The sequence below is a fragment of the Ziziphus jujuba genome, chromosome 1 (genome assembly GCF_031755915.1).
Source record: "Ziziphus jujuba cultivar Dongzao chromosome 1, ASM3175591v1".
Lineage (NCBI taxonomy): Eukaryota > Viridiplantae > Streptophyta > Magnoliopsida > Rosales > Rhamnaceae > Ziziphus > Ziziphus jujuba.
Window position 1 is genome coordinate 8,146,016 of NC_083379.1, and position 14,840 is coordinate 8,160,855.

Here is a 14,840-nt window from a genome sequence, read left to right on the forward strand (position 1 = left end):
AAGCTTATTTGACATTGTTTTAAATTTATAAAGAAAAAAAATTGAGATTTGAGATCTAAGTAGCATCTTTCATTAATAAATAAAGACTTGACACCATTTTACTCCTAAATTATAGTTTTTTTTTTTTTTTTTTTTTTTTTTTTTAAACTCTGCTCTCCAAGTTCGAAAATAATTTATCAGACTAAAACAACATGAAAATAATAGTTTAAGAAGCAACGTGAATTTCAATACTTTCAAGGTAGAAATACATTATGTTTCATAATTTACCCATAAATAAAATATACATAGCCAGTGGCATTTTTTTGGCTGAACAGTTGTTTATTCCACCTTTTTTGACGAAGCCTGCCCACTACCATCACGTAACATAGCAGATATATATGGACACGATCAGACGGCAATTAGTTTTATATAATATGTATATATGTATATCATAAGTCGTCCTTCATCGTCCAACCCTCATCGTCCAATAAAATAAAGTTATATGCGTATAGATTGATTGGACTTCTCCAATACCTTTTTTGGCTACGATTTTCCATTGCCATAATTGTGCGTGTACACATATATATGGTTGGACAAAAAGATGTTAAAGGATATCATAGAATTTAATTACAAAACCACTCAAAAACAAAAGTTAAGGCAAGCAAAAAATATTTTTCTAATAAACTGATTGTTTATATATCATTGTCCTTTTACTGGTAGATTTTTTTTTTCCCCTAATTATGTTGATCCTTTAATTGCAGTTGTTCTCATTTTTGCTTGTCTCTTATCAGCTCAATGAATTGAAGCAATACATTTTTACTTCATTTCTTTAAAGAAGAATTTTTATTTTTTTTTTGGGGGTAAATTTCTTTTGAAAAAGAAAGCTGGATTATAAAATTAATTCGACAAATAAATGATATTTGAAACTAAAATTTTTATGAATTTATAATAAGTGGAAAAAAAGAAGAAGAAGAGATATACGGCAAAATTAATTAGAGCGAGTCAATATGTTAGGTTCCCAAAGCTTGCTTGCTTGCACTATAATTTTTAAAAGCTCATATTTTTTTGGGTACAATTGATAATTATATTATGCGTCGGTCCCATGATCACTATGACTAGTAATGCAAGGCATTATAAAAATGCAATTTCTCAAGAATTTTTAATGTACATAATCAATAATGTCATGTTGTTAGATTGAATTGGTTGAAGATGTTTCTTGATCTTATAACTTTCCTTCCACTTGCAACTTTCAAAGTCACACAGTTGAAGCATCATACAAAGGTGGAGGCTATAACCCGAAAAATGTCAATGCCATTTTACTTTTACGCTGGTATATATGCTGCTCCATCTACTCTGCTCCATCTACTATGTACAGGATATGCAAGCCATGTAGCGAGAAAACCAAGCACATTAAATCTTTCTTTTCTCACACAAGTCAAATATTAGAAACACCAATATTTAGAAACACCAATATCTCAACTCTCGAAGTATCTCAATTTCGATCCAGAATTGATGGACTCCATGTTCCGAAGATGGGTTTGACCTTTTAATAGCCACCCAATTTCCTAAAATATCTCGTACATGTTATTCATTAATTGAGGTGCAAAGTGAAAAATAAATGATAGGGAATGTAAAGTGCAATGTAGAAATTTTCAAAAGTTGAGGTTGCAAAGTGAAACATGTAGTATAATTTAATTTGGATGTAAAGTGTAATTAATCATAGTTGAAAATTAGCCATCCAAAGAACTTTCCCAACCTATGCTTGGTGGAATATATTCATTATTTTGGTAGAGTTTGGACCGCATGACTTTAACTCAAGCTGTTAAGCGAGAAATTGCTGACTAGGTCAGATGGTTGAGATCAAGATTTACGAAACCAAAAGAAAGAATTGGCTTCGAGTGGGGCGATCCACGGAAACATTACATAAATAATGAACAATAGCAACCAAAAAAAAAAAATTAAAATAAAAAATATTCACAATATTCTTAAATATTATTTACCTTAATAAATATTTCATTAATATAAGATGAGATTACAATATGTACAGTTTGAAAATCAAAATATTTTAAAAAAAATATCGATTTTATTATGTATGTATAACAATAAAATCGATATTTTTTTGAAAAAACATTGATTTTGATATTATATATATATATATATATATATATGCAAAAATATAAGCAACAAGAAACTGCAATTACAAAATTCTAATATGTAAATAATTGATAAAGAAAATGGAACAAATTTAAGCCCATTCTCTAAGGTGCATTTGTTTTTTTTTTTTTTTTTTTTTTTTTTCTTAACTGGCTTTCTAGGAGAGGAAAAAAGTCGTTGATGCTATTAAAATAGTCTTTTATTCCATTCTTGATTCAATTAATGATTCTAAAATCCCACCAAACAAATTAATCAATTCCACCCTTCATCTCATTCCACCTGTTATTCCATTCCTTTCCATTTTACCATCCATCCCATTCCATTCCCTCAATATTTTAAACGAAGCACTACCCAAGTGTTCATCTAGGATGTCAATTTGCCTCACCCATCCCCAAATGTCAATTTGCCCCATCCATCTCCAAAACCGCGGTGCATCGCCCCTAACGGAGTGGTTTTTCCTCGAAAATTCAGGGATGCGGAACAGGCTCGGGACAAATGCCTAAAAATCGAGTCGAAAACGGGGAATAATAACCCCCGCCCTGAACCAGCCCCGATATATATATATATATATATATATATATATATATATATTTATTATTATTTTTTTATAAAATTTTATTTATGTAAAATCATTTTCTTCTTTTTTTTTATTTATTTTTCTAAATATGTATTTTATTATAATTGTAAATTTGTTCCTTGATGTATTTTATTATATTTTTATTGCATTGTAGTCATTTTTTTTATATTTTAATCATAAAATAATTTTTTTATATAAATTTTTTTAAAAAATATCAATTAAAAAACAAAATAGGAAAAACCGTCCCGCCCGTCCTTGCCCCGCAAAATCCCTGATCCCATCCCGCATCTAAAGAAACGAAAAAAATCGCGGGGATAGAATGTAAAATTCCCCAAGGGGACGAGGATGGAATTTTAAAAACCGATACCGTCCCACCCCGTTGACATCCCTATGTTCATCTTTGCCATTTTTCTTTTTTTCTTTTTTTTTTTTTAATTTTTTTGTATTTACTTATAACTTGGCTAAATAATAATAATAATAATAATTACCTCAAAAATTCATCAAACTTCGCAACTATTTAAATTTGAACATGTATTTTGTTCAAAAAACAAAAAAAGCAAAAAAAAGATATTTCTATGTTGCTTGAGAGATAAAAATTGAAAGAAAAAAATAAAAAAAAGGGAAATACAAATAACTAAACAATAACCATTTCAGTATCACTTTCACTCCTATTTACATGGCGCTTTCTACAGTCGCAATAGAAAACGGTTGTAACGACAAAGCTCCAAAGCACCACCGTTCCGTACAGGCCCATCAAGCCCACTTTGTTCCACATCTCCATCGCAATTTTCCTCACAGACCACGAATCCTGACCGTCCATCGCATCCTCCACCTTCCTAGCGATGATCCCCGACATCAAAACGAACAAACCCGACAGCACCCACCCGCAAACCCTCCTTCCTGCCATCAAACCGGACCCGACCAGGATCGCATCCGACCCGTATCTCTCTTCCGTGATCGACACCACCAGGCCCATACTCATCACCGCCATCAGGTAAATCTCCACCCCGGACCCCACAAGCAGGATCAAGAATCTCGACGCCGGAGAGCGACCGAAGATCGCCGCGAGCATCAACGGCACGTGAACGTACGCGAGGAGGATCGCGTAGACGCAAATGGTGGTGACGAGGGGTCTCTTCCACGTCATCTTAAAGGCGGAAACAGCCGCGTGGAGACTCGGACGCTTCCCGTTGCAGGCGGAAAAGGTGGAGGTGACAGCGGCGACGGCGGCGAGGAGGGAGAGAGCGTAGCAAGGGAGGAAGAAGAGAGCCCTGATTCGGAGGAGCGAGACGGCATCGCTGCGAGACTCCTTCCAGACGTGGCGGGCCTCGAAGTGTGTGGAAGCGAGGCGGGCGACAGATTCGAGGTGGTAGACGTGGGACTTGAGGTGGTGGGAGGAGAAGGAGAGGGAGAAGAGGAGGAGGGAGAGAGGGAAAGTGGTGAGGGCAAAAATGGAAAAGAAGAGGCGTTTGTTTCTCAGGAAAATTAGCAAGGAATCGACAAGGATATTGAGAGTTGGGAAAGGAGAGCAGGTGTGGTGTGTGTGGGAGGAAACATCGAGGCCTTGTGGCATTTTTTCCCTTTTTTTTTTTGGGGTGGTTTTGTCAATCAGTCAGTCTCCCAAACCCGACTCTGCTTCAGCTCTTTTGAACCAATTGGGAAAGGTCTTTAGATTATAAAAGAGGATCAAATTCAAATTGGTCCTTTTGGAACTGCGACGTACTTTGTAAATTTCACCTTCTATCTTTCTTCTTTGGCGGCGCGCCGGTCACCACCCTACAAATGTCTACCCTTCATAGCAACACAGAAGAATCAAATCAATATTTCTTTGCTTATTTTCCAATTAATTACTTCCTAAACATGGCAATTACCTATTATTTATAAAATGACCAGGATTGCTTGGGTGAAATCGTCTACCACATAGTAAACCAAAACCATTTATAACTATTAAATCTATATATGATTTGTGTGATCTCCATCTCATAATTATAAATGGTGAAAATGATAGAAAATAGGTAATATTTTAATTTATAGTTTTTAATAATGATTATACTTTTATTGCTTGGATTCATGATCTATAAATAATTGATTGATTGTTGTCGTAATTTATGTGATAATGACATCACACGAGTAAAACCATCCAGCAAAATATGTAACATCATATAGATGGAAAGCGAAGCTTAAGAATTATTTTGGAAGTACTTTCTGGGGCATATGCTAAATAATTACCCTCCTTTTGTATTTCAATCCGTCGTAAATACCTAGTTAAATTCCTTACCCAATTAATAATTATATATATAATTATATCATGAAATTTTAAAATTTATTTTCTTATTCTAAGAATGCCGGCTTTATTATTTTTTTTTTCTTTTTGTTTCTATTATTCCTCCTAAGAATATACCTTCACATTTGCTGAAATCAATTCCAGAGTGAAAACTTTTTGCAGTCTCAATCGAATTATGTAAAAAAAAAAAAAAAAAAAAAAACAAATTTTTGTCGTTTATTTACCCTTCATCAATATATAATTTACACTAAAATGTATCACTTCACGAATCACAACTTCACATGTGCATTTGAATATGCATATGAAATATCATATTGTATTATGATATCATAATCCCATCGAAACATTTCAAAATAGTTTATATAGATCAATCATCAACCATCAGTTTCACCAATTTTTCTAACCTCTCTTGAGCTGACACACAACAAGAAGAAAACTAGGCAAGCGCACCAAGTATCCAGCAACAGAAAATTTTCACTGAAGCCAATTATATTCAATCAAAATATTATCCTTAGCACACAAGGAAAACAAGCAACGATGTCCTTAACAAAGGCCTACTCCAGGTCAAACCTTTTGCAAAACGACCAAATGCCAGGTTCTGATTAATTGCAAAATAAACTCAGAGAGACTTAAAGATGTCAAAATTGACAATCTAAAAAGGAGGAACAACAATTATGAGTACCTTACCGCACTAATACTTTCCTCAAGGTGTATGTTTGACCAGCCAGCATCTGTTATGCAAGTCCCTTGCTTTTTCTTTTGCCAAAACCATGCTGCTTTCATGCCAAGGGAAATTAGAAACAAGATGATATTTCTTCTATATGTATATGATTCTGTAACATTCCTTGAAGATATTTCTTATTGTACTTGTCCTTTCTCAGTCCTTTTTTTAATGAGTAATAAAAAATCTTCTCCTTCCTCTCTCTAGTGTATGTTGAACTATAAAGTCAATCCAGTTCCTATCGGAGTTCATCAAGGCTTGATTATACTTTTACACTACTAATAACATCTACAGAAAACCACAAGAACAAAAAAGTGGAGGCTTGCATGGTTTAAGACAACAGACATTAACTGATAAATGATAGATATTTAAAGAGCCCTAACTGAAACTCAATGCACCAAGAAACGTGTACCAAACATTATCAGAGGTTTTTGGTTTTGTACTACATAACAAAGTGTGATTCACAATCCACTTGTAATTTGAATTTGCGCATTTTCAATTTGTATATCTCACCACACAGCAATGTGGACATTTTTCTTTAAAACAAATTAATGTAAATATGATCAAACATTCAGATTGATTCAAACATAAAAGTATAACACACTGAACTCATCACAGACAAACTAAAAGCTGTAACAAATAACAACTTGTACATCTGATGAAAATGCCAAAAAGGTTCCTCCCACGTCCAACCTGTACTGAGTCAACAGACAACGTAGAGTTATAAATCCAACTAACTTTGATATATAAGACTATTGGACAGCCATTTTTAAACCAGTTTCCACAGATATAAGAGAATATACGAAATCAGGAAAGTAAAGATTAACAAACAGGTCATTTATATTACTTGTACAACAAATGAAACACCTTATTGATGCTAAGAAAATACCATCGCCAATTCTAATTTCTATATTGATGCTAAGAAAATACCATTGCCAATTCTAATTTGTAATCTTGGAAAGTTCAAATTAGAGATGAGTATACAAATGTCATACCCTTTGAACCGGAATTTTTTTGGGATAAACAATAAATAACTAGATTGGAAGTGCTTCTTATGATAAAAAGAATTTAAACCTCGAGAAGAGCTCTTGTTTGTTTTTATGTGTTTGCCTATGTCAAGAAAACTGTTTTTTTGGCAAAAACATTCGGTCCTTCATAAAGAAGTACAATACTGGAGAAAAAGTACGTCACTACTTGAAAAAGCAATATGTAATTGTAAAAGCCATTTATACTTGAAATTCTAGTTAAAAGGAAATAAAAAATAAAAAAAACAAAAAAAAAAAAACAAGAAAAAAAAAAACTTCCAAGATGAGATTGATATGGATGTTATCATAAACTTTCACCAGCCAAAAACCAATACATGATAAACCTTGCTATGACTATACATAATTTGCTAATTAGAGTAACCAATTTTATCTTGGTCTATGTAATATGGAGCAAGAATAATAAATTATGATAAGTGTACACCTGATCTCTTTGTAGAAACCGTATCTATACGGACGGCGAATTGTCTTTCACGGTTTCCCTCTCCAATACTTACTTATCAATTTCTGTGCAATTAATTTACTCAAGATTGAAAAAAGCAACCAATTCTCCATTAGGTTGCGTCTCAGTACCATAAAGAATCTACATAGGTAATTAGGAATCCAAGAGAATCACAAACAAGCTCAATCCAGCTACCTTTTTCTACCATTTGAACAGAAATCACAAATAAACATGTTGCAATTCATATTTCAATTTCGAATGTTAATTTGCATTACACATAAAATATATATATATATATATATATATATAAGAAAAAGAAAAAGCGAGTTATTAACAAATAAACAACAACAAAATTTCAACGCTTTGTAAAACTTAAAATTCCTACCAAACCCTTCAAAATCAGTGTTTTGTTTTCTACCAAAACCTCACAAGCTTAGCCTCTTCTTCCACACCTACCGTCGAACCGTTTACCGGCTGATTCAACCCGACACGTGTCCGGCAAATCGGACAGGCGGCGACTTTAACCAACCACGTATCCAAACAACTCCGGTGAAAGACGTGATTGCAGCCGACAAGTTTCCGGCACCACTGGCCTTCTCTGAAACGATCCAAGCAAACCACGCATTCGCTATGGGCTTCTTCTTGGCGTTCGATTCTCTTAGCGTATCTAAATTGGGGAAGCTTTATCAGGTCTTCAGGAAATAATCCATTAGAGGAATAGGGGAAGTGGGTCCGCCGGCGGCGACCGTGGAGGGCCCCACCGGCGAGGCAGAGGAGGAGCATGGCGGCTACGCCGAGGAAGAGGAAGAAGAGGGTGGTTATGAAGGTCATGATGACCACTTTGAGGATGAGAAAGAGAAACTTCTGATTGGGCTTTGGCGATGGCGATTGAACTCCATGTCGATTAGGCTGATGATGGTGATGAGGAGGCATGGGATTCCGATTGCGATGCCGTGCAGAAAGAGAGAGAGAGAGAGAGAGAGAGAGAGAGAATCGATTGGGAACGAGGGCGTTCGGCTTGGCTTTTTTTCCTGTCAAGTTGCGATTTTGTAATTAAAAAAAAAAAATTAATAAGAAAAAAAAACCGAAAATTGCTCACTATCCTGCTAATTTATAGTTTCCTAGTTTTTTTTTTTAACCATTTTTTTAATTTTAAATAAGTAGGAGGAGAATTACACTTTTGACCTTTGATGTTATGTCATAAATTTAATTTTTTTAGGTAAATATGGTTTATGTGTCTTTTACTAAGAAAATATCCTCTCTAACTTCTGACACATGGCATGTGATTGAATCTGCTACAACACTAATTAACCTTCTAAAAAAAATGTTAAATAACATTAAAACCAGCCGATCTGAATTTTTCAAACTCTAATAAACACTTAGGCTGTGTAAAAAAATATCACTTCAGACCAAAATATTAAAAAAAAAAAAAAAAACTCACTTTCGTAAATATGTATGATAGATTGTTCAACTGTTAAATAAGTATCTATTTTTAATTATGAACCAGAACGTATGATTTTTTGGTGAAAAAAAAAAATAGTGTTATTTGTTCAGAGAACAAAATTAATGGTTTATATCATTTAGAAGAAGCATAAGAAAATTATTTGAGGTTATTAGGAGGATATTTGACCTTTTCGTTGAGGATATTATAGTAAAACACCAAAATGTTTAATGATTGAACTTGTACAAATGTATACTTTGATTTTGAGCTTTAATGATAATGTTAGCGTTTTAGATTTTAGTTATTATGACAAAAGCTACAGAAGTTAACAATGCAAAGACCATGTTAAACTGATTAGCAAAAACATTAAAATGCTTAACTCAAATTAACAACCCAAACTGTAATCTCTATGTTCTAAAAAAACAATAAATAAAAGAAAAAAAACTCTAGTATATGTGAGAACCAATGGTAAACTGAACTATTTCGCGAACAATGTATTTATTCTAAAAACAAAAACACCCATACTGTAATTTAGCAGTGTGCCTACGTTGTTAAATGTTGGGAAAATATCATAGATGAATATATGTAAATACATGTGGACAATTTAATACAAAATAAATACAAAATAAATAAAGCATTTTAGAACCTGTAGGTCTTTGAAATTGATCTATTTTCTAGAAAGGTTGACCGAGGCCTGTGTGATAACACAGTGTCCTTAAGACGTTTTACGCCCACCGGTGCAGGAGTTTTGTAGCGAACGTCTCCCAAGATACAACGGCTACAAAAGCTTTCAGATTCAGCACCTCTGAAGCTTTTCTCTTCGAACTCTCTATGTACCTTTACTTTACCACTATATATATATATATATATATATATATATATATATATTTTTCTGTATTTCCTTTCAAAAATTAAAATTGAAAAGAACGTTACAGTTCGTGCAACCTTCAAACTCTCATAAGGAGTTATTCTCCCGTAAAACTCTCTCCCACTATTATCAAAATATTATTTGATTTAAAATTATTATAACCAAACTCAACAACCAAAAATCCAAATCATTCACACTTGTGGGCCTAGGCCCAACTCTAACAATCCCCCACATGAATGATTTGATTTAAAAATACAAACATGACTCTAGTGGTAAAGCTCTACAGTCGGAACCTGCATAGGATAGGTAGATGTTACTCTTTGAACCTTCCCTTGAGAGACTACATTTTCTTTACTGACATATGGTAGAAACGATATCTTTGAACCATTTCATCTTTTGTGTAAATGACAACATAGCCCACACATGATTCCTTCTTGATACACTTCAGTTCTCACTGTTGATTCATTTTTGGCCCTGAACACCTCCCTGGTTCTGCGAGAGTTTCTAAAGAATTGTGCCCTAAACAATTCTCCTTTGAAGCGGCCACTCTTCTCTCTCACATAGGTGATTCCTATTTCTTTTATAATCAGCATACCTATGCATAGATTACCAAACACACGCTTATAGGAATCATTAAAAGCATACTTTTATGCTTAACCTCTTTTTATCACTGTTTCATCATAGGAATGGGCAGAGGATTAACCCCCCACAGTGATCCATACTAGTCTTTACAATTGAGTTGTCCCATTGAACCTAGATCTTGGGATCTCCAGTCAACTAGGTTGGGTTTCCATCGTATTGACTTTATTCACAGGCTTCAATCTCATTCCCCTCGATGACTCTCAACTAGTTCTCTATTTAACCCTTTGGTTAGCGGATCCGCAATGTTATCTTTTGACTTTACATAGTCTATTGAGATAACTCCAGTTGAGATTAATTGTCTAATGGAATTGTGTCTACGACGAATGTGTCTAAACTTTCCCTTATACATAATATTCTGTGCCCTGCCAATCGCAGATTGAGTATCACAATGTAAACTTATTGCTGGCACAGGTTTAGGCCACCTCGGAATGTCCTCTAAAAATTGGCGTAGCCATTCTGCCTCTTCACCACATTTATCTAGAGCAATAAACTCGGATTCCATAGTGGATCGAGCTATCACAGTTTGTTTCGAGGACTTCCATGTCACAGCTGCACCTGCTAATGTGAATACATAGCCACTAGTGGATTTTGAATCATTTATATCTGATATCCAATTTGCATCACTGTATCCTTCTAATACAGCAGGATATCTTGTATAGTGCAGTCCGTATTCATGAGTATATCGTAGATATCTTAGTACTCTAATGATCCATTTCCAATGATCTTCATTTGGATTACTCGTGTATCTACTTAGTCTACTTATTGCGTAGGCTAAGTCTGGTCTGATACAACTCATTAAGTACATTAGACTTCCAATCACCCTAGTATATTCTACTTGAGATACACCTTCTCCTTTATTTTTGGATAAGCATAAACTCATATCTATGGGTGTTCTGGCTATACTAGTATCATCATTACTAAACTTAGCCAGTATTTTATCTACATAATGAGTTTGACTAAGAATGATTCCATTCGAAGTTCTCGTGATTTTCATACCTAAAATCACATCTGCAAGCCCCATATCTTTCATGTCAAATTCAGAATTTAACATGGCTTTTGTAGTTCGGACCATATTGTCGTCACTACTTACTATGAGTATGTCATTTACATACAAACATAGAATAAGATATCCATTCTCTGTATCTTTTACATAGATACACTTCTCACATTCATTTATTTTGAACCCATCTTTTAGTATGGCATTATCAAATTTTTGATGCCATTGCTTTGGAGCTTGTTTAAGTCCATATAAGGACTTTACCAATCTACAAACTTTCCTTTCTTGTCCTGGAGCAGTAAAACCCTTTGGTTGCTCCATGTAGATCTCTTCCTTTAGATCTCCATTCAGAAAGGCTGTTTTCACATCCATTTGATGTACTGCAAGATCCCGCAATGCTGCGATTGCCAGTACCATCCTTATGGAATTTATCCTCGTTACTGGAGAATAAGTGTCAAAATAATCAAGGCCTTCCTTTTGCTTGTATTCCTTAATTACAAGCCTTGCCTTGTATTTATCTATTGTTCCATCTGCTTTCATCTTTCTTTTAAAAATCCATTTGTAACCCAAAGATTTATAACCTGGAGGAAGATCTACCAACTCCCAAGTGTGATTCTGTAGGACGGAATCAATTTCACTTTTAACTGCTTCTTTCCATAAATTCCCTTCAGGAGAATTTATGGCCTCTTGGAAGCTTTGAGGTTCACTTTCTAGCATATAAGTAAGAAAATCCGGACCGTAAGAATTTTCAGTTCTTACTCTCTTGCTACGTCTAAGCTCAACTTCAGTTTCTTGTTCTTGATCACTATCATGATTATCATCATAAATAGTATCATAAGTTCGTTTAGACGTACTCGGTCCTTCTTCCACTTTATATGGAAAAATGTATTCGAAAAATGATGCATTTCTCAATTCCATTATTGTGTTCTTGTGTATATCAGAAATTTCTGACCTATACACGAGAAACCAATATGCATTACTATTCTGTGCATATCCTATGAAGATGCAATCAACAGTTTTGGGACCTATCTTCACCTTCTTAGGTGTAGGTACTACTACTTTAGCTAGACACCCCCACACTCGTAAATATTTGTAGGAGGGTTGTCTTCCCTTCCATACCTCATACGGTGTCTTTACCTTATCTTTTCGGGGCACCTTATTTAAAAGGTCATTTGCCGACAAAATGGCTTCCCCCCACAAGTTAAGAGGTACTCCAGAACTTATCAACATTGCATTCATCATTTCTTTCAAGGTTCTATTTTTCCGTTCAGCCACACCATTTGATTGTGGCGAAGATGGTGGAGTAATTTCATATATTATGCCATGTTGAGCACAATACTCTCCGAAAGGAGTTACATACTCTTCACCACGATCACTTCTGATCACTTTAACTTTCTTGTTGAGTTGATTCTCAACTTCCATTTTATAGAGAATAAATTTCTCTATAGCCTCATCTTTGCTTTTAAGCAAGTATACATAGCAGTATTTCGTGCTATCATCAATAAAGGTGATAAAATACTTATTACCACCTCGAGTCGGTGCGAATTTTAAATCACATATATCACTATGTATTAAATACAAAGGTTCGTTATTTCTATCAATTGTTTGATATGATGACCTCATTAGTTTTGCTTCCACACAAGTTTCACACTTATGATTGGAATCAATTTCAAATGTGGGAATATGATTTAAGTTAATTAATCTCCGCAGAGAATTAAAATTAACATGTCCTAGTCTACCATGCCATAAAATGGAAGATTCAAGCAAGTAAACAGAAGAACTACTAGCTTTATTCATTTCTTTAGGCTTTACAGTCATTACATTCAGCTTAAATAAACCATTGACTACATAGCCCTTTCCCACAAACATCCCAAATTTAAACAAAATAACCTTGTCTGACTCAAACACTAAGCGAAAACCATGTTTGCTCAGCAGCGATCCAGATACCAGATTCTTGAAAATGTCTAGAACATACAATACATTATTCAGAGTCAGCTCTTTCCCCGAGGTCATCTTCAGGATTACTTTGCCCTCACCTTGGATTTCTGAGGTAGCGGAGTTACCCATAAATAGCTTCTCCCCATTCTTCTTTGGTTCGAAGGAAGTGAACATACTCCTATCCGAACACACGTGGCAGGTCGAACCAGTATCTATCCACCACTCTCTAGGATTAGATCCCACCAAGTTCACCTCAGATATCACAGCACTTAGGTCAATATCGTCAACCTCTTTAGTGATGTCCTCCATCACTTGTGCCTGGTTCCTCTTTCTTTTTGGCAGCCTACATTCAGTAGCTCTGTGACCCATCTTGTCACAGTTGAAGCACCTGCCTTGAAATTTGGCCTTCTTGGAGATTCCTCCTTTTGGCCCTAACTTAGAAGCTTTTCCAATTTGCTTCTTATTCTTGGAGCCCTGACCATGCTCCACAATATTAGCCTTCAACACGGCCTTCGAAGTTCTCTTATCAGACTTCCTGTTGTCATCTTCTATGCGAAGCTTGCTAATAAGAGACTCCATATCCATCTCCTTTCTCTTGTGCTTCAGATAATTCCTGAAGTCACTCCAACTCGGAGGTAGTTTCTCAATCATGCAGGCCACTTGCAATGCTTCATTCATTATCATCCCTTCAGCAAGCATTTCCTGAATCAGCACTTGCAACTCATGTACTTAATTCATTATTGGCTTTGCATCCACCATCATGTAATCCAAGAATTGGCCTGTAATAAACTTTCCTGAACCCGCATTCTCGGTCTTGTACTTTCGGTCCAGTGTTTCCCACAGCTCCTTTGCTGATTTCGTGCTACAGTATACACCATACAAGGCATCAGATATGCCATTCAGGACATAATTCCGACATAAGTAATCGGAATTATTCCATGCATCCACCGCCATGAGAGTCTCCTTATCACTCTCTTCATTACTGAGTGGTGCATCTTCAGTTAAGTACCGCGTAAGTCCCAGGGTGGTCAAATAAAATAGCATCTTCTGCTGCCATCTTTTGAAGTTTGCTCCATTAAACTTCTCAGGTTTCTCTACATGACTAGCAGAAGGAGGCATCTGAATTCCAGAAGTCTGAGTGGGCACAGTCCTGTTGTCTCCACTTGCCATTTCTGTAACATCACAAAACATAAATCAATTAGTTGTTATTTTCTATATTAACAAACTAATTATATGCAATTTCCATAAGGAAAACACACAAAAAGTGATTTTTAGGGTTTTCTGAATACACCACAAAAAATTACTGTATACACCCTAAAAGTACTGTTCATGCCACGTGTCACCATGCTGATGTGGCCTGGCCACAGGGCTGACGTGGCACCCGCCACATAATCATAGTGCTGATGTGGCACCACGCCACATCATCGATCGGCACACGGGACACCATGCCATGTCATCAGACTGCTGACGTGGTGCCCCGCCACGTGATCATCCTGGTGACGTGTCACTGCCACGTCATAACCATGCTGACGTGGCACCATGCCACATCATCACATTGATGACGTGGATATGCCACGTGACGACCCTGTTGGCACTATTTACGACACGTGTCGCTACTAGAGACAGACACATGTCACCTGTAGCAGGTTGACACGTGGACTGTCCAGAGCATGAAACGTGGCCGTCCGAGAATGAGACACGTGTCATCTGTGTCAGGTCGACACGTGTTCCACCCGTTGGGCGACACGTGGCTC

The 14,840-nt window shown here is 35.7% G+C and overlaps 2 protein-coding genes across 3 annotated transcripts; both read right to left on the reverse strand.

The window, feature by feature from the left end:
* Positions 1 to 3,206: 3,206 nt before the first annotated feature.
* LOC125423626 (uncharacterized) lies at positions 3,207 to 6,408 on the reverse strand. Of its 2 annotated transcripts, none has more exons than XM_048478328.2 (2): positions 5,682 to 6,408; positions 3,207 to 4,496 (listed from the first exon to the last, which is right to left on the reverse strand). In XM_048478328.2, exon 2 carries the CDS (start codon positions 4,281 to 4,283, stop codon positions 3,345 to 3,347), a length of 939 nt encoding a protein of 312 aa, XP_048334285.2. In that variant the 5' UTR covers positions 4,284 to 4,496; positions 5,682 to 6,408; the 3' UTR covers positions 3,207 to 3,344. The 2 variants fall into 2 exon arrangements, with proteins under 2 accessions (XP_048334285.2, XP_048334280.2); XM_048478323.2 differs by having other exon boundaries at positions 3,207 to 4,501.
* Positions 6,409 to 7,419: 1,011 nt separating this feature from the next.
* LOC125423633 (RING-H2 finger protein ATL56) lies at positions 7,420 to 8,267 on the reverse strand. The gene has a single exon (XM_048478341.2). It carries the CDS (start codon positions 8,131 to 8,133, stop codon positions 7,615 to 7,617), a length of 519 nt encoding a protein of 172 aa, XP_048334298.1. The 5' UTR covers positions 8,134 to 8,267; the 3' UTR covers positions 7,420 to 7,614.
* Positions 8,268 to 14,840: the final 6,573 nt, after the last annotated feature.

Bases quoted from the DNA above. Each gene is read 5' to 3' on its own strand.
- LOC125423626 (XM_048478328.2), bottom strand. From the start codon at position 4,283: ATGCCACAAGGCCTCGATGTTTCCTCCCACACACACCACACCTGCTCT.
- LOC125423633 (XM_048478341.2), bottom strand. From the start codon at position 8,133: ATGCCTCCTCATCACCATCATCAGCCTAATCGACATGGAGTTCAATCG.